Here is a 22305-nt window from a genome sequence, read left to right as displayed (position 1 = left end):
TAATATATTGATATAAGAATTTCCAAGAAAGGTATGATTGCTCCATTAAAGAAATTTTCAGATAGCAGAACATCTTTTCTCATAATTATTATACTTAAATATATATATTTTCATGATACACGAATTATTATAAGGATATGTACATGTGACTTAATTTATTTGTATGATAGTAAAGAAAATATAATAATAGAATAATAGAATTCCAATATTAGTTGCTAAAATGTTTGGACAGGACTATAACAGGAAATTCTAAGATATAAGTTTATTCAATAATAGAATCGATGAATAAAAATTGTTTAATAAAATACAACTGAAATAAATAAATCTATAAACAAATATATCTATCTATAAAATGTAATAATTAAAACAAATTTTTATCCTTAAAATTATTCCTTCATTATACGTATAATACAAAAAAAAAAGTAAATACTTAGATTTCTCTGTAAAACAACTTTCTCATTTCTTTTACTACTTCATTCAAACACCATTCTCAAAATAAATTTTCCAATTCTTTTTCTATGCATAAAATGTAATTTCCCAGTCGAGATCGTATTCCATTTTCACGGTTTCTTAGCTGGAAAAATCGCGATTTTTCCAGCTAAGAAAAATTACAACGAAAAACTTGTTTTAACGAGTTTAATATTTGATTACTGGAAACACCGAGGAAAACAGGAAAAGATGATTTCTTGCCAATCCGGTTTGGCTGGTGGCACGATTACCTATGATATCACCGACACGTTTTCCGCTGCTAAACAGTTTTAAAATTCATGAAAATCCCTCGAATGGATATCGCTTCACCGCTCGTCTTCGCGACGAAAGATATTCAAATAAACGGTCCCCGCGGTCAAGTGGCGTGCGCCTCAGTTTTTGCCTATAAATTTCCATGCACTTCGTGCTTTTCGCGCGCCATGCGCGATTTCATGCCAAAACAACGATCGTTTACCCCTCGTATTTTCCTCCTGCTTACCTAGGAAAGCATATTGCTCGTTTATACGAAATCGATCATTGATGATGTTATAAAATTTAAAATTTTTTAAGTTTTCTTTCCGTCATAGATGATACAGTTTTGAAATAACAATATTTCTTTTCTTTCTTTTTTTCTTTGGTAAATTTTTAAGATTATTTTCACTATTTTTTTTTTTTTGCATATTATATATAATATATGCATAATTATATATATATATATTTTTTGCTTATCGATTAAGTTAAAAGTTGAAGAAATTAGAGATAACGAATGCCGCATTGCATCAGTCGTCTATATATAAATGTTTCTAACGAAAAGTCTAAATCGTTTGTAACTGAAAAAAAATAAATTTCTAACATTTTCGTATACCAACTTCTTTCATCCGTTTGATTTAATCCTAAAAAAGTCAATTTCAAATTCATAATTACGATCGAATTCGATATCTGATCCTCAGAATCTTACTTTATGTTATAAAATAAGGAAATCCTCTCTTCAGTATATTCGATAAAAAAGAAATTTCAGAAGAAAATCACCGTCCAACCTTTTACGATTTCGATCCTTCCTTTCATACCGCCATCCCTAATTGAATATTTCTCACAGCTGGCTCTTCCAAATCGCAAAAAAAAGAAAAAAAAAAAAAAGGCAATTTCGAATCGAGCAGCCTAGATTCCGAGGAAACTCATCTTCTCACATCCTAAAAACAAAGACTGTCCTTCGTATATAACATCCCCATGCCTCGCCCCTTCTTTTTCCCTCTTTCGTATGTCACAAATTTCCTTCCTTTTCCAAATTCCCTCCCTTTGTCTCTTTCATCCTATTCTTCTTTTTTTGTGATTGCTTCAACCTCCCTATATTTAGCATTCGTTTCATTCCACCACTATTTTCAGTGCTCGCTTCATTCCCCTTTGTCCCTCGTAATTTCTTCTTCCCTTCTCTGTTCAACTCGTTCTCCGTTCGTACCTTTTCTTATCTGATCCAACCTGTGTGGTATTCCTTTTCGCTGTAGAGAATATCGTATAGAAATCCAAGAAAATAGTAACGAGGTCGAGGAATGGTTAACGTTCAAGGCCACGGCTTTTCAACCCAAACATGTTCAACATGCGTCGCGATTTTTCTCTCTTATTTTTCTTTTCTTTCCTCTCTTTTCTCCCTTTCTCTCGTTTGATGACTCGGTGATTTCAACCGAGGTTCTTTCTTCCCTTTCACCTTGGTTCACCGTATTCTTTGCACGGCCTTAAGGGTTTTACGACACAAGTCGAAAGAAAGTTCTGGTTTCTCGAGGGTTTCGCGGGGCTTGGAAAAATGGGTTAAGAGAAATTTTTTGGTGGGAACTATGGTGGGGGATTTTTTTTTTTTAATTCGAGAAACGTTTATGAGAAAACATGAACATTACATCAAACATTGCATCGGAAAAAATTCTCCTTTCTTTGCGAAGTTTCTTCGTGAGAAACAAAAGCTCGCACGAAACATCATATTTTCCTTCTAAATTTTATTTACAATTTAAAAGAATACAAACATAAAAATTTCAATAAGAGTTTAAAAAAATATTCTCATAGCACGAATGTAATTGATTTACCAAGAAGTTTCGAAGAAAATAAGCAACGCAATATTGTTGATTAATTAATATATAAAATATAGCAAATGAAAAGAATGGAAAGAACACAAGCATTATTAACGCTTTCATTCTTTTCTAATAATGGATATCAAAAGATACTGTAGTTCTTTCGATAATGGATTGATTCTTTCTTTGTATATGTTTTTCTTCGTATATGTTTCAATGAAGAAAAGCTAATTTTTAATTACGTTAGTTGATTGTGAAAAAGAAATCGTATGGATTCAAAGTTGTATATAATGGACCATGTGTTTTGAGGCAGATTAATTAAAACAATGTATCGTTATGAAATCCTTTTTTCTATAGAAAAGTATTCACATTTATTGGAATTTATTTAAAAATTTTATTTAAATTAAATGCATTTACATATTTAAATAATCGTGTCATTTTATGATAATATAATGTACGTGTAATTTTCAAATCAACTGTAATAATCATTTTGCTTACTTTAATATGCTCACTGCAAAAATTAATTAATTCAAAATATATTATATATGTTTCAAAATATTAGTTGATATTGGATGAACGCAGGAATTTTCCAATACATTACATTTGGAATACGTTATTATTTGTTCCATATTAATATTGTTTCTCATAAGAGAGTGCAGAATTAGCAATGGCAAATCTTATTAACTTCTTAAATTTAAACACGTATATAAATTTTAAAGAAAATTTTTTCCATATCTTTAACTAGAGTTAATCTATCTAGAATTAAAGTATCTTGATGAAAATAAATAGATACATATTATTCAGAATATGGTACAGAATAAAAATTACATTAAATATTGAAATATGATTCTATGGATTAAATATTTACGAATGGTAAATATTTAGAAAGGAAAATATCCAATTTAAAGTTCATAATCGCTATTCCTAATTTTTTTTATTTTATTTCTTGTATTTTTTATTCGTATTAAATTACAATTTTTCACTATTATTGCATCTTTTATCGTTTTACAAAAGTTTTTAATTTTCTTAACTAAAATTTAATTTACTTAATCCTATTCTTTATTTTCAAATCCCCTCTACAATCAAGATTTCAGACTATATTATAATATTCAAAAAATCTTCGAATAAATTCCAAAATCACTATCAGATGTAAAGATTAAAATTTTAATTAAGATTACAAATTCTCTCAATTAAAATTAATCAATAATCACTATTTACTATAATCATTCAACAAATCATTGAATAAATCCCCAAATTATCATCGTGTTTAAAAATATCCATTGAAACAATTATTATAACACATTTCCTTATTGCTGTAATAAAAACTTTCAAATTTTCTTAATTATTGTACAATTTACAAATTTTCGAATACTTTTCAAAATATCTTTTCACTCATTCGTTTGACGAGCCTTCGAATAAATACTCAAATCATGTTGATCTAGGATTAGATGTAGGTCATTTTATCAGCGATCCTGGCGCCATCAAACTCTCACTCGCAATCAAATGTGGTATCTCTTGACGCACAAAACGCAACGCGACTTAGGAAGCTATCTTAAGTCTCTTGGTTATTTAACGGGAGCTGATCTGAATTTACGAGCAGCTTGGTACGTCTGCAGAATACGAAAAGTGTGTTGGAATACCAGATGGTACATAATGCAAGATGGTCGAACCGGATAGAGGGCGCTGCTGATGCAGCCTGCTAAACTTGTGTAGAGTGATTTTACCTCGAAACTTAATCCTGAGGGATGGCATTCCGAGTAAAAACGTGAACTGAGCTCCCGCGAAACTTTATCAAACTGGAAGTTTTTGTCCACTTGCACTAGTTTTTCTAGAAGTCTCTTAAATATGAACGACACAAGAATTCTAATATAACTCTTCCTGTTGACTTTTATTCGTTCTCTGCTCACGATATGAGACTCGATATTTCAAACTTTTGACGACTATTGCACGAACCTGGATATTGTTATTAAAGTAATTCGAATTCATTTATTACAACAATTCAGTATTTTTATTCATGTTAATATTACAATTATAGAGTCTCGTTTTGATTATATATATTTTTATTTTATTCTTTTTAAAAATGCAATTCTAATGAGAATATACAATATTTAAGTTTTAATTTTATGTGTGTTATATTTGACTTTATGCAAAGTTTCCTTATGTAAGGCGTTTTTGTAAGAATCTTGTCAAAGATAAAAAACTTTTGATTGTTCGAGTTCATTTAGTTTTTCTACAAAACAAGATAAATGTAAATTTCTTTACAAAAAGGAATGCATAGTAATAAACCTTAGCATCACAGATTATGATTCAGGATAAGGAATGATTGATATTTTATACCGTTACTTGATTTAAAATTACTTATGTAAAAGTTATTATTAAATATGAAACAATATAAATTACAAAGTATGTTTTTAAATAGATGCATTTATTTATTTTATAAATTTTGTATGTCAAATATAATATTAATATGACAAAAATTTGTATTGAAGTTTATTTTTTGTTTCAAATTAGAATTTTCTACATAGAGTTTAAGATCAGATTAATTTCTATGAAGGGATTGGCAGAGAATGATGATTTGTATTATCGAGATCGATCAAAAATAAATATTGACTTAATTAACGTGATCCAATATAGGTCATTTTGAACCTATACCGAGAATTTAATGAATTTCGTTTTAATTGGTGATTATTTAACGAAAAATCTATGGAACTTTTCTTACACGATTTTCTCTTATTCTTTTTATTCTTATTTTTTTAAATGTTATACTTATTATCTTTGTAATTTTTTTTTTATTTTATTACATCTTTTGCGTCTTAAATCTTACGTTTTTACGTTTCTTTTGTCTTCAAGACATAGATTGTTTCATTGCTCTCTTTATCAAAATACAAAAAAATAAAATAAAAAAAAGAGAATTATCTCGAAAATGGAATTAGGTCAGGATACGAAGTATGTGTTCAAGAATTTCAAGTATCGAATAAATTTCAACGTATCTATGAATTTTATGTGATACGATATCGCGCTGTTCCCTTTTGCTGTGCCATTTTTGAAAGGCGGAGTCATATAACATTTTTACCGTCTGCTAAGGACTCAACATATTTATCACTTTACAGACGACGTTCTAAAAAAGGAGAAAAGACGCAATACTCTTTCTTCACGAAATATTAGAATTTTCTTTCGATTTTTTAAATTTCGATTAATCTAATTTTCATAATGGAATAAAAAGAAATTTTCAAATAAACTTCGGTAAACTAAATACTTTTCCCATATTTTATGGGATAAAGCAAACAATAATATAGTAATTTACATAATTTTTATTTTAATAATAAGTTGAAGTTATTTACTGATAAAGATAAAAAATAATATCGAAAATAATATCGAATAATTTGAAACATTAATCGATAATGATATTTTAAAAAATTAAGAATTTTTTCAAACTGTTTTTGTATTTCACCTTCCATTAATTTCTCAACTTTATGATATAAAATTTTCAATCTTCCGAAATGTATTTCTTTCAATTATGTCTTGTAAATGTTTGACTAAAATTCTCTTTGTTAAATGAAGGAATAAATAAAAATAAAAATTTATATTTCTAGTCATCTTGTGCTCAGGAACACTTACTGGGAACAGATTTATAGCCGGAAATAATAAATACTTAGCCTTTGAACGGGGCGTAGGGCACGTTAGATACTTTGTTTATAAGAGTTTATTTTATGATTTAGAAAAGTTTTTTCAGTTTTATGCAATACATTCATAGATTTTTTTTCATTTAAATATATATAGAATATTAAAAATTTTATTAACATTCTTTTCTCTTTTTTTTTTTTTTTACTATTAGAGTATTTTTTAATATTCGATGAAAAATGAAGCAATGATGATTTTTAGGAAAAAATATTATTTCAAATTTCAAGATAATATAATAATTATTAAATAATTAATATAAAATAAAATGGATTTATGTTTCTTTCTTGTAACATTGATTTAATCAATGTTATTTTTAGATACCACTATAATAAACTTGTGTAACATTATAATGATAGTTTATAGATTTTTTTATTCTTATGATAATATTATATAAAATTTGTTTATATTAACAAAGATACTTTCTATTTAATATGAAGAATTATGTAAAATTATGTGTTAATATGTCAAAAACTTTATAATCTTCCTGTATTCTATCTTTTTGTATAACTCATTCTCAAAATATCGATACTCAAAATTTCGATATCAAAACTTCATAAAATTACAACGTAATCATATCTAATCAAATAGTTCGAATTTCTATAGATTCTTTATAACCATTTTCCTTAAATTTTTCACATTAACTATCCGCATCTAAAATCCCAATATTTTTACCATGAACATTCGTTTCGACGTAAAAGCATCAAAGACGATGTGTAATAATAATAGCTACATCGATCCTTGTCAATCAACATTACGTACGTCACGATGCACACGGTTGAAGGTGTTAGAAATCATATGTGCGTCACGTGTGACGTAAACCTAAACATATTTAGGTCATTGTGAACATTGTGAATTAAGTATACTAAGTCCCTTTGGAACACAACGGATTGCCGTGTCCTTTGGCCGAATTGAAGGACCATTGAGTTTCTGTGGCCCAGTTTCCCGGATATTCGTCGGCCAGAGATGAATAAAGAACGATGCTATACGCGCTCGATGGATCGAGATTAATTTTCAACGAATCCTCTAAAGGGTTCGATTGATTATTCAAAGTGATTAGTATTTACTGATTTCGGTGTTTCTTTTTTAAATAAAATTTCTGAAATTTCTGTTTTAATTAATGATCGATCAGCAAGAACTTTATTAGAAGTTATTTTGTTTGGAAAGGATCAGGTATTAAAATAATAAATTATTTAATGCGTTTCTTTAATAAGATTTTAGAATTTTTTTAAAATAAACTTATTTATTATTTTATTTTATTATGAATAATTAATTTAAATATTTGATTCAAGGTTTTTGTTGGAACCTATTAGACAAATAGTCTAAAGCTCTTTCGCTTGTGATACAACGTGAAGAAGTTTTGAAAATAGATGTTCTCTATATAAATATTTTTTTTTAAATATATTACCATTATCATGTTAATTACTAAAGTTCAGATACTCCATTAAAATCAGCTAGAAAGTTCATAAGGAACATATATCTTCAGGAAAATTTTCATATATTCTGGAATACCAGGCATACTTTCTAATAACTGATTATATAATATATTGATAATTATAATATTAAAAAAAAGTTAATACTCGATCAAATCTTCGAATAACGTGTCGAAGACATTATTTATACGTATACAGTTAAAAAATTATTCATGATACTAACATTTTTTTTTTTCTGTCCACAGGTCCAAGATGAGAAGTCGCGAGTCCCTCTAACATCGATGATAAATGGCCTTGCCCGAAGGATAACCGAGCTCCAACCCGAGTCTATCGATCAGAAATTTCGATTTCCTTTAGACAAGTACGATGATCTCACAGGAAGCGGAAGAATCATGGTCCATGGCGAAGATTCGAAGAACTAACGATTTATCGATTGGTCCGTGTGTCAGCAGGCTGGTGGAACGTCGAATCGTTTGATAATTTGATTATTCTGCCGCGAAACGACGTTAACCATGGCAAGAGACAGGCGTGTAATCGCCGACACGGCACTCACTCATCTAACGAGCGCGAAGAAATCGCGTTGGGGGAAAAAGGAGATCGTCTAGGGATCCCTAGCAATTGGATATCTATATTAAGGGCAAGAGAGAAAGAGAGAAAGAGGGAGAAAGGAAAAAGTGACATTGCGGAGAAATAATAGTTCGTATTCCCATCTAGCAAGACTCGATTGAAGACAAGTCGGCTGGAACAGCGTGGATCCATTCGGAACAGTGAGCATCGAAATGAAGCTAGGGGATAACATGACTATGGATGGTGAGTAATGATTCTTGTTTTATTCTTTTTGATCGATTTGTTGTAGGAATATTTGTAGGGAGGAAAGGAGTGTATTTCAATTGTAGAAATTGGGATTTTATAATTAGAATTATATAATTAAACTTTTGTTTTATTTTTTGATCAAGTGTCGTTGTTAATATAAAACTTTTTAGAAAAGTTTCAGTTGAATGATATCGAGATATTATAATTAGAATGTTTTATTTTTTGAAGAAGTGTCACAGTGTAGGAATATTTGCAGAAAGAAAAGTACAGTTGAATGATATTGAAATATTATAATTCGTTGCAATATGTAAGTACTTATTGATTCGTAATCTATTTCTGGCATTTTCTAATATTAAAAAGAAATTTCAAATAATTTAAACAAAAAACCAAACTAATTAAAATAGAGGTTTGAGATTTTTCTGAAATCCTCTACGAATAAAATTATCCTAAAACGTGCCGCTATTTTCTTATCTTTGTCTCGATCTCGATTCTTTATTTAACAATGCTATCTGCATTTTGAATCAAAGAAATTAATCCTGGGAATTATTCGAGATTATTTATTATTATTAAAACGTGCAATGTAACGTGTAACATAACATAGAAATGCAGTTGTGATTCATCTTTCTTTATACCAATTCTTTAATTCAAAACTAGAAAGGTTTGATTATGCGTTTACTTCTGTTTAGGTTATTCTTAAGCTTATTCTTCGGCTTATTGATTTCCGGAATGTGGTCACGTTTCCCTGTCTGGGAATGTCGCAGTTTATCTCATCAAACTTATTGACATGCTCTCGTTCGTTATTCAAATATTCAGTCAAACTACGTGGTGAATTTCATTGTTTATGAAACGTTGGCAGGACGTAGTACGAAACGTGACTATTATACGAAGATTGGATGGTGCAATTTCGACTTGGACGTTCCGCTATTTCCTTATCTTTGTCTCAACTTCGGTTCTTTATTATAACTATAACTATATATATACTATGTGCAGCTGTATTTTGAACCAAAGAAATTAATCCTGGAATTATTCGAGATTATTTATTATTATTCATTATTATTAATTAATCGAAGACAATCGATTTCAGATTTTTAAGTTTTTTCTATTAGATAAAATAAATTTCATTAATTAAGTTTAGTATTTATATATATATATATTTTAAAATAATCATATCATGATTTTTTTTCAATTTTTTTTTTTCATTTTTTTTTTATTATTTCATCAATATAATTATTCCAAACAAGGATCGTAATTTATTATTTTAATTGTTTCAGAAGAGATTATATTATACTAGTTTATTTAGTTTGTTATTATAAAGTTGTTTAACAACAGATATTCTAAACTAATCAAATTTTCAAACTTTTTTCGAATTTTTTATTTAATTAACAATTATTCTATTATCACATTAATAAAGTGTTTATTTAGTAATAGAAATATTCGAAAAGAATCTAATTGTCTCTTTTTCTCGTTACGAAAGTTTCTTATTTCATTTTCTCATCATTAGAAAAATTATCATTATTTCATCGCCTTAATTCGAGTGGGAAAAGTTGTTTAAGAAATAAACCTCTGACTTTTTCTGACCTTTTTCTTGTTAAGAAACTTCTTTATTTTATCACTATAGTTCGAGAAGAGACATTGTTTTTTGATATTTTTGAAGAAATATATTAGTTAAAACAAAATTTCTCTGATATTCGTATTACATCAAAATTGTATTTAAAATATCGAAATGATATTACAGTTCGTTAAGAACATCTAAGAGATAAGTTTCTTTTGAACTTTAGATTAATTAATATCGTCTAATCAACGTAGGGAAGTAATACTCTCTGCAAATTGAATTATATCTCATTACGTTGGAGTGTGTGCAAACTCATCAATGCAGAACTAGTCATTCATTAACAATATTTTCTCATAATTTCATAAACAGGATATGATTTCATTTTTTTTTTTTTTAATTATAATTACCAATGAATAATTCAAATCGAAATCAATTTGGTACAAGGCCAAACATTAACGTAATTACCTTTTTTCTAAATATTTTTTTTTTTTAATACTATCAATCTATTTCGTTTAATTTTTCATATTAATATCTGTATATTTAAGTATTCTTTAAAAAATATCTTCAAAAACTTTATCCTCGATTTACATTTCGAACATAGAATTTTATTATCGAGAAATTATTGAAATCAAAAAATTAAATAATATTAAAAAGTATTGGTCATCTAATTACGCAACTTTAAAGCAAATATATAAAAATCGATAAATTAATTCAGAATTTCTTTTATAGTATCTTTTACATCGTGTATTTATAAAATACAACTTAAATATTTAAATAAAATATTTAATTCCTTCGTTTAATTTAATTAATCGAAGTTTCAACAGCTTTATAAATATTTACGCAGCCTGGTGAACATTCCCCCATTGCTAGACTGAAATTAATCCCTTAATTAATTTCCATCGATAAATTCGAATCAGCCCGAAACACGACCTCGACAAATTTTGTAGATTTCAATTACACTGCGCCATGATCGTTCGTTTTCATCCTTACGTGTCGTACCCTTGGGCTTCGATTGTGCAAGAGGATCGCAGAGGGTTGAAAGAGAACCGTTTCGTGACTCTTAATCGAGTTTGCGTTGATTAATGGACTTGGCTGTCGATCACAGCCAGGCCTCGATATAAACGGCGCGATAAACCCCACCGTAGACACGTAAACACCCCTATCGATGATGATTCCAACCCCTCCATTTATCCTTGTATTGTGTTTATATCGAATTTCCTCGTAAAATCGATCGTCGACGATATTATCATTTATATTATCTCATCTTGATACCAATTCTCGATAATAATCAAATCAAAAACATTAAGGAAAATAGGGAAAAGTTTTTGAAGATAGAATAAGTAGAAATACGTACTTTTTATTCCTTTGAGTGATATAAGGTTTTTTTTCTTCTTCTGGAAGTTTAGTTATATAAAGAAATAACATCTCAAAGATATATTTCAATTAAATATAAGGAAATTTTAAGCAATGGTATTTCAAGTAAATAAGTTTTCAATTTATAGAATTGTAATTTCGAAAGTGTTAGAGTTCTAAAATATATATATACGAAAGAATATAAGAAAGAAAAGGGTATATAAGAAAGATATATAGATATAAGGGTATAAGAAAGAATTCGTAAGAAAGAGGATCGTTAAGTAGAAGTCTGGCAATGGATATTGGAAACATTACTATAATTTTCTGCAGAAATAGGACATGGTCAATATATAATATATAAATGTCAACTTAAATTTAATTGAAAAAATTCAGAATTTTTATTTTTAATTCATAATATCCTTTATAGTGATTTATTTTTATTATCATTACATTCAATTCTTTTTAATGTTTTAAACTTTCAAAAATTATGAAGATATTCTCAATTTTGTTTACTTGTATTACTTGTTTATTCAAATGATAGTTAAAATAATAATTAATTCATTCATTATATATCTGAAAGTTTATTTGAATTATAAATTTAATTTTTATTCAAATAAATTCAATATTACATAGGATTAATATAAAGAATTGTGAATATCTATGTATATTACACATCAAATATAATTGAATGTAGTTTCTACAAAAAATCCTTCTACAAAACATTTTCAATCAAAAGAATTTCCACGGAAATTCTATTAACTTTTTATAAGCATTAATCATTGTTATCATTGATAATATATGCGATTAAGTCAAAATTTTTCTACTTTTCTTAATTTCTTTGTGAAAAAACATCAAAGAATAATAATAAAATTTCACATGGAACGTTATTTTTCCTATTGATTATTATAAGATATATACACCACTTATTCATATTTCTACAAATATTATCATTAATGACATTGTCCACTGTGTTCATTTATTAATAAAACTCATTCCTCTTTGAATTTCATAAATCAACGTTGAATGTTTTTGACATTTAAATTCTCTGTTTTAAATGTTGAATTTATATTTTCGACAATTTTTCTGATATTTATCGTTCCATTTAAATTTGTGTAATAAAAATTTAAAAATTGATATAAAAAATTATTTTTAATAATTGTAATTTTAAATTATCTTAAAATTCATTTTCTTTTCAAATGTTTTCAATAATTTCTAAATTATTTTCATCTTTTTTTTAAAAATGGTAAAATATTACGTATTATTAATATTTTCTATATTATTCGCGATAATTGTCATTTGAAACATCATGATATTCATATTACCTTTCATCACTAATATTTTCAACGATTTTTACGGTACTTTTTCTCCAATATTAAATACTTTTTTCATATTTCATTCGTATGATTTTTTAATTCATAATAAATTAAAAAATTATTAAAACGAATACGTTGTTTGAAATATTGTAATATTCATAATACTTAAATGTAATTTGATTGCATTCAAGATAGATAGTAATCAATTCAGCAATTATCACGATATTTTTTAACGTAATATTTAATAATTAAATTTAATATTCTAGGAAAAAGGAGGAGATTTCATTACATTTATTGATCTAATAACTATGAGCAATGAAATCTTGGATTCAAATCGTCTCTTGTCTTTGTATAATTACAAAAATATTCTGTATCGTAGATAATAAAGGAGTCCAAGTATTTGTTATCCGTACATGCATCCCTTTAATTTCAGAAGTGTGTCAAGGTAATATACGTTATATGCATATATACTCGCGCAAATGCTCGCTTTTGATTCATAAAAATCCTTGTGTAGAGTGATAATAGAGTTTAGTTTAAAAAAAAAACATGATTTACACATGTTCCAAGTCAGTTATTGTCACAAAATTGTTATTTATTATCATTTCTTAGGCATTGTTAGTGATAATAATTATAAAAATTTTCTCTATTTGAATTGCTATATTGTTGTATAATAAATTACATGTATATAACTTATTTGAAAGTTGATAATTGTCGAATTTGTCGTAAAAGAATAATTCTTTTTTATGATTTATGATATCTTTTATAATATTTAAAAAGAGGACAATTACTTTGTTGGAAAAAGAATTATTTAAATTTCCACAGGTTTAGATTAATTTATAATAAAATATGATAGAATAGTAATTCAAAAATAGAATAATTCCTTTTAAAAAAGAATTTTTTTAATTTTATTTATTTCAAAGTCTTTAACTTTGTGATTATATCGCGAAAAAAAAATACGAAAGTAATTTAAGTCAGAAGTTTAATTATTACTTGATTAAATTAATTTTCTGGAAATATTCACTTTTATATACTTTAGTTCACATTTTAAATAAGTTAAGATGTAGAGATTAGAAAATTTCAAACTTCAAGAATCAAATTAAATATTATTAATTGAATAAAATAATAAAATTAATGAAATCAGTTTATTTTTTTAATGATGAACTTCATTACATATTTTTCAATATATTTCTCTTCAATGTTGATATTTCCAGAAAATACATATTTAGTCATATTTTATATACTTCATTAAGTTAAAGCCCATATTTTTTCGACAAGATTTCTAAATTTAAACTTATATAAAAAAAATCACAGAAATATTCTGATTATTTATAACGAGAATTTAATATCGTATTATAATAATTTTGCAAAATTTATAACAAATTATTATTTTTTTTAATAAAATAATAGGACAAAATATACTATAATAATTACAAATCTATTTACATCAGATTCTACATTTTATTTTCATAACATCAAATCTTTGTACTCGTGTAAAATCAAATAATGTGAAACTTAATATATTTAATTTAGTTTCTAAATATCACGATAGATACAATAATATATAAAATAATTTCTATCATACATATTATCATATCACATAATGACACGCAAAATAATTTTTTTATTACAACAAATTATCCAATAATATTTCTATTCATTTATCCCTCACAATTTTAATAACAGAAGTAAATAAACATCGCAATAGAATTTAGGATTTGTTATTTGCTCGTTCTATATACTCGAGAAATGTCTCGAGCACATCTACGCGAAGTAGAGCGATTGGAATCTCGACAATTATTTTTCCATCCTCGTCATCGCGATCGATATCTAAGAGCGTGTGTGTACACGTGTGTGTATGTGTCACTGGAACGATTCCAGTCGTTGAGTAGCCGGAGAGTCAGCCGTTATGGACGGAAAAGAGGATATGACCGAGATAATGCGAACACGGATCCGGCTCGAAGCGATTCGTGGTCCCTTGGCGATTTAACAATTGACTTGTGCCTAGGAATCGTATACCGGAGTAATTGGAAGTGACCCGACACGCTTGTCGCGATGCTCATTCAGTTTTCCCATTCGATTCTTTCCTCTAGAGACGCGGAGGATCGTATCGTACGATCCTCCAGATCGAGAAATTGAAGGAAAATCGTGATGGATTTTGTCCCGTGGATTTTAGATTTTTCTCGTTACCTTCGATTTTTTCCGATGGGATTGAACATATCTTTTCTCTTGAATCTTTTCTTTCTTTTACGATCGAACGATATTTCGAGTCGATTCGTGATTCGAATTATACGGGCATTGAATTGTGGACGAGTTTAAGTAATTGGATAAATTAATGATTTTTTTCGTATTTATTTCTTTGATTTTAAATACTTGACTATAGATTAGAGGTTTTGTCATTGAAGTTTGAAGAAGTAATATATTAAATATTAATATTGTCATTTTTTAAACTTTTAGTTAGACATGTATATATGATGGAAAAAATAGGAAAAATGTTTGAATATTATTATATATATATATATGTTCACTTTGATATCGAAGAAGAAAGAAGAGTATTTGAAGCAAATCGACTAATTGAAATCGTTGTTTCAAGATAGAATGTTTGATCATTAATAGCTATTGCTAGAGTACCACTTGAGTGCCTTTTAGAAATATTTTGTAAAAGAAAGACAGAATTTAAAAGCTAATTCAGATTTTTTGATCAATTTAGTTATTTTATCTTTGGATCCATCTATGTATAGCTTAGATCTTTATTTTACGATTTAGATAAACTTTCTCTATGTATATAGTTGGTTAAAAAAGTCTCATATACACTATCTTATTAGAAATTTTATTTAAATTAATAAAATTCAGATTTTAATGAAAATTTGTATATACAATAAAATATATATAGGATAATATTTTTTAGCAACATATTACCATAAAATCAATGTTTCATTGACTTTTTCATTTTTTAAAATACAGTTCATAAGAATAATAGCTTCCAGATTCATTTAAATATTATTTGTTAAAATATTCGTAATATTTTCCCGAGAAAATATGTTTCACAGATAGCTGACTATCTCGATAGTTGATGAAAAAGTTGGCCAAAATTCTTGATAACGGTAAATGCGAAAACTGGATGCGACATATATCATACACCTCTGACGAAGATTAATTATCGTTTAATTATCATCTGGCGAGTGCATCAGGATAGTAACGAAATTTCGCGCGGTATAACCGGAAACGGGGCAACAGGTTACACTTCGAGATAGGAAGAGCGCTATCCATGAAAATTTTTTAACAAGTTAATTAATTAATGAATTTTGCGAAAATATACATTCGACTTGTCATTGAATAAGATTTAAGATAATTATACAAGAATCAAATTTTAAACGAATCTGATTCGAACGTCGATTAAAAGATCGTACCTTATATATTTGCTATTTTGTATTTAATTATTAATCATGTTTAATCCTTTTTTTAATTTCGAATTTATTTACCAAAAAAAGAGAGAGAAAGGACGAGAAATAGAAAATTAAATTAATAGGATAATTTTTAAATTTAATAATTTTATAATTTTATGAATTTTTATGAGATTTTCAATCTTCTAATGCGGCATAATTTTTATTTTTAAAGAATTGATAATAGGGAGGTTTTGGAGAGGTTATGAAAGTTTTCTAGGCTCGAGTTAGCACGAAAAATCGCTTTGATTGCAGAATCGTTCAGAAAATGAGGGAATTAAGAATCATTCTATTACCTGATTTTATAGATCGTGTGTACAGAATCTTTTCCAAGTTTTCGAAAATTGAATATTAGAATCAATTTTAAAGCAAATATTATATTTAATATTCATTCTTTATCTATATTTTTTCATATTTTCATATTCTTAATTTTGTCACCATACACTTGCATTTTATTACATAATATTATTGTGCTGCTAGAAACATATTTATTTTCTATTTTCTTGAAAATAAGATCGAAATTATAGTCTTTTTCTTTTAATAATAATATTATTTTTTTATATTTTTACAATTTCTATAATTTTTGCAACTTTTCTCTCTAATTTTAATATTTCGTTCCTCCAATTGCGATCGCTCCATCTTCAAGCCTATACGAAGACAAAGTACTTTGGTGTGATTTTATTTCAAAGTTTTAAGTTTAGGAAATCATTGCATTCAAACGAGATCGATCGTTCGTAATTGCTAATTAAAGGTTACGAGGCGTTCTTAATTAATTATCGTGGGGCACTTCAACTTAATGGTATCTGAATGTTTCATCGAAGAGATCGTTCTATTGATCGCCTTTTTTCCAGTGGTTAAAGATGTTCTAATTAAAAAAGACGAAATATTCACGATTATTTTTCACAATTTCGATTCTCGTTAAATATCATATGGTACGTATCATCTTATACTATTTTATTAGCAGAAAATTGTTTTATTTATACATTTTTCAATCATTCTTTGACCAAAAATTGATCATGAATTTTATTAATTTGCCATTTCTGTGTAACCACTGTAATCTTTTTCAATCTTTTCTTCTAACAGGAATGTTGTAATTTATTTTAACTTCTATTAAAGATAAAATAACAATTTTCTGTTTCAAATGAAATTTTAATCATATTTTTTTATATTTATAAAAGTATTGTAATAATAATATTTATTATTATAGTAAAAATAATGATTTTTTTATATTTATAAAAGTATTGTAATAATAATATTTATTATTATAGTAAAAATAATGATTAAGAGAACAATAAGTGCCTAATACATCAGCTGTCATATTTTTAACTTTATTTTAATTTTCCTTCGGATACCATAAATAATTAAAAACGATAAAAACGGGGGGGAAAAAAGGAAAGTAATTAATTTCAAGAGAAGTAATTAAAATATAAAATAAGTTTTACGATTTCCATTTTATCAAACTTTACTTCGAATATTTCAATTTTCTCTCGAGTGTTAAAAATAATCTAAGACATAATTAATTTTGGAAGAATTGATTAAAGTTTATATAGCCTCGGTTAAGCACAATATCCATTTTATATCTCATTTAGTTCTACAATGTTATTATGAAAAATATAATTAACCTTTAATCCCTTAAGCGGTTATATTCTATGATGTATACGTTATAACCGAAGTAACTATATTGCAGAGATGATGGACATATTTCTATTATGAAAATTCTTGTGCATCGTCTCAATGTTATATAGGATAATATAATGTAATAATATTCTAAATAATTTCTAAAACAATAATAAGAAAAATATTATGATTGGCTATTATTGATGATGACTATATTGATTAATAAATATCTAATACAAGTGAATTTTTTTTTGGTCTATACTTTGTAACTTATTAATTTTCTAATATTATTGTAATTGATAAATTATTATGATGTAAAGAATATTAATTGATATAAGAATAATAACAGCATGATATATTTTAATAAATAAAAAATAAAACATATATTTGCTTGTTACAAATATTCCATTATTTACAATCATCAATCATATCAATCACATCAAATATATAGTCACATTCAAATATATAGTCTTCTCTCGTTATTTCACACAACTCAAAATAATAAACAATTTATAAACGACAGAACTAATCATAAAATCAATTATGTAAAACGAAAGCAATGATGTTATATAATATAAATAATAATAATAATATATAAATAAATATAAAAATAAATATAATAATAATAAATAAATATAATATAAATAATAATAATATAAATAAAAGATATGATTCTATGTCTTATTACTGGACTATTATGTATATTTATGTAATTACATTACACAAAATGTAGAGTGTAGAATATATGCAGGATGAATGTGAAATATATTCACAATATTTTCAAACTCACAAACGTAATTGGGTACAATGATTCGAAGAAAGTAGCAACGTTACAAAGGCAAGATATAAAAATACATAAAGTCGTATAATCGTATTATCGTTTCATTAGATGCAAAAGAATCGAAAGAAATTCCTTTCACGTTTTAAAATTGATATCCTCCAAAGCTTCCATTACTTCTCCAATCGGTGTAGAATTCGAGATTATTTCGAATTCCATTAGAATGGAATTTATCGTTGAAAGTTTACCCGGTTGGCTTCCTACTTTCTTTCACGATATAAAACAATCGTGTATCATAAATTCGGAAAGTTTTGAGACGGATAAAGGGAAAATTGGACTGCGACAAGTTCTCTGATTTTGGAGCGAACCCAATTGACACGAATCCACGTGTTATCATACATCATATTTAATATGACACTTATGAATTATCGAGATTTATTTATCACTACTGCTTCGTGTATATTGCTTCATATATTATCCTCTGATGCATTGTATCGAATTCTATACAGATTTTTTTTAAATATCTATATAATTTTATCATTTCATAAATATTCTTTTTTAATTTATTCCCTGTTAAATTAAATATTTTGATAAAATATTATATCTTCTATAGAAATTATTATGGAGAGAACATAGTTTTATTTTATTAGAAAAAATTGATAGGATTGAACATACTTTAATACTTTATGTTTCTTTTTAATTAATAATTGATAGATATTTAATTTTAATTCTCAAAAATTATTATATATTTCTCTAGATTTTAATAAGTATGTTAAATTACAAAATATAATACATATACAAAATATCTTGAATTTGATGGAATTACATAAGTTATGTTGTAAGAAAGTTAATTTATTTAAATTTCATATTTAAATTTAAATTAAATTTAATATATTCAAATCTTTCATATTTTTAAAATAAATAAATTTTAAAATTAAATGTATGAATTTACTTAAAAAGTTTAAATTAAATTAACACTCCATGGATATTTTTTTTAAGTATTTTTTTATTATTATTCTAAAAATCTAAAAAGAAATAAATTTTAAATTTGTTTTGAAAAATAAAAAATCTTTCAAAGGAATGAAATTTTATTTCTTTGCTTTTATATACATTTAATTAAATTTATTCTCTTTATCACAATCTTTCTTAAAAAATATTTCCAATTAAAAAATTACAATTAATAATATAGGAAATAATTATATTTTATATTCGATCATCAATATTGTTAAAAAAAAAAAAAATATACATATTTTTAATCTAGAGCAGAGAAAAGTTTCTGCGAAAACAGCCATAATCTCAACTACACTCAACTACTTATTAAAAATCGAAATCACTAAACGAAGCGTGACACGACGCCACATCCCCTCCTAGACCCAATTTATCGGAAATAATCGAATCACGAATGAAATCAAGCTTATGATTGAAAACAAATAGAAACATCTTGGTTAACGATCCTTTCTCCCCTTTCCACTTCAACCTAACCTCGATAGAACTTATCGATAAAATTTCTCGCGAAAGCGAAAAACTTAAATTTATTATAGATTAGACGGATATCGATATTCGAGAAAAGAAAATCCACAACCGTCTTCTCTCGTAATTTCTTCCCCGTTTCTCCATCGATAAACTTCGTTCCCGTGCTATTGCACACACCGAGCGATAATTAATTGAAAGGTCGTCGATCAAAGCCAGACAGTTTCTTGTCTGGCCCGAATCATGGCGTAATCATAATGGATCCAGAAGCAAAAGCCAGGGAAATGAGGTGATAGGTAAGAATCATTTTAGAAGTTAATTATTTCTTTCCAAGATTGATTGTTTAATTGTATCAAAGATATTATCGAAAGATTATTTATAGTTTCGAGGGTAATAACGATAGTGTAGATTTTATGGAAATGAATATTTTTTACAGGAAATGAAATTTTTCACGCGTATTAATCTAGTTAGTTATAAAATGATTGACAGATAAGCTCTATTAATAACTTTGTCGATTTTTTAAATTACAAATATATATATACACGAGGATATACTTGTATGTTTTTTTCATATATATGTCGCTAAAATATGACTCATCACATTATCACGTAAGTAGTATGATGATGTAGATTCATTTATTGTTTTTTAACAATAAATAAGAGTATCATGTATTATATGTTATAATTAGGTAAAAATATAGAAAAGATTATCTGTTATAAAGCAAATTATAATAAAAGATAAATGACAAGAATATTATAATTCATTATATCATTATATTTTTATACTAATTATTGTATTTTTTCTTTGTCCATAGAATTGATTCTCCAAAGATATCTCACTGTATATTCTGCTTATATGTTGTACATTATATTTTACATGCAACATGACATAATTTTTAATTTTTTTATAATATATAATTTCTTGTAGCGAAGTTAAATTTCCATTTGAAAATTTCAATGCAAAAAATCCAGAAACACGATGAAAACTCTTTTGCCAATATGATATATTTTGGATAGATTAACATAGATGTAAATATTTTATATTCAATATGATTTTTATTTAAAGAAAAAAAATTTATAATACGAAAGAAAAAGTGAAAATAGAAACAGATAAATCTAATACATTTAATTCGTGTTGAAAGAAAATTCATCCATACTGATGTTTAATTCGTGGTGGAAGGATTGAAGCAAAGAATCAATGAGTTTAAATCGTATTAAAATCGCATTCTGGATTTAATAAGACCCGATTGCAGGACATAGTGCATCGCAAACGTGTTCAAAGAGCGAATCTTGTAATTAGTAAATGCCTTCGAAGGTGGGCGATCGATGAAATGAATAGAAGCCAAGCGGACAAATGGAGTAGATGAGTAATAATGCTGAAGAAAAGAAAAGATGTTTGCAATTTCTAATGATTTCATGTGATTTTAAATAACGTTATGAATTAGATTTTATATAAAGAAACTTTAATTTTAATTATTTAATTATTAATTAATAATAATTTTCCATTTAAAATTAAATAATATCAATTCTTTTAATTTTTCAAAAATTCAAAAATTTTATATATTAATAATTTTTCTATTCTAAATTAACTTTTTATTCTTTTTTGACGTGTTTGTTATCCCCATTTAAAGAGAAACACTTTGATTATTAATTTTTGCACGATAGGAAAAATATGATAGAATGCAATTATTTATGTGAAACGTGAAATTTAAAAGTAAAAAATGAAAATTAATAAGCAGCGTTCATAAATACTTAGGGAATGTTATATGTTAATGTATAAACAATTTTATTTTATTACTAAGATAAAGAAATGTTAGAAATTCCAGAAGAAAGACTTTCTGAAGCGTTAAATTCGAAAATATGTTAAGATTAAATTTACAGGATATTTCTAGAGTTAGCATAATTCTGGGAATTTGACCAGTTGAATTTCAACAGTTTAATCTGTTCCAACAGTTTGAAAATTTCTGTTGTCCAAGATTTCGAATCTATAGAAGATCCACGACAAACTTTCGCATACCTTGGAAGCTTTGACAGGAACTTTGAACTTGTGCGAAGTTCGAAGATGTCCGCGTTAATTCGCAAGTTTGGAACTTGTTCAGATTAAATCGATCGATTATCGAAGTTTCAGTTTTCAGTTTTCACAAAGCAAATTTAAAATCATATCGAAGTTTTCGATATCCTTTTTCAAACTATTCACACAGTTTGTGATAGATGATTTATAATAAAGCAATTCTTATCCAATATTCAATATTTTTATGAGATGAAGTAATAAATCGTAATTTTTTTATTATTACGATGTTACAAGTAAAAATAAAAGTTAGAAAGATAGAAAAT

The 22305-nt window shown here is 26.4% G+C and overlaps 1 protein-coding gene across 3 annotated transcripts in view; it reads left to right on the top strand.

Annotated features, from left to right (window-relative positions):
• Nucleotides 1-22305, top strand: part of LOC122719603 (calcium/calmodulin-dependent protein kinase kinase 2) — an 88917-nt gene that overhangs the window by 12629 nt on the left and 53983 nt on the right. For all 3 annotated transcript variants that reach the window (XR_006347650.1, XR_006347651.1, XM_043945552.1), the window contains exon 2: nucleotides 7882-8446. Coding sequence is in view for 1 of the 3 variants with exons in the window: in XM_043945552.1 (XP_043801487.1) it covers nucleotides 8416-8446 (31 nt within the window). In the remaining 2 variants the exon portion in view is untranslated. The remainder of the gene's footprint in view (nucleotides 1-7881; nucleotides 8447-22305) is intronic.

Source organism: Apis laboriosa, unplaced genomic scaffold, assembly GCF_014066325.1.
Source record: "Apis laboriosa isolate Shangri-la unplaced genomic scaffold, ASM1406632v1 scaffold85_cov150, whole genome shotgun sequence".
Lineage (NCBI taxonomy): Eukaryota > Metazoa > Arthropoda > Insecta > Hymenoptera > Apidae > Apis > Apis laboriosa.
This window is presented reverse-complemented; position numbering and strand designations above follow the sequence as displayed.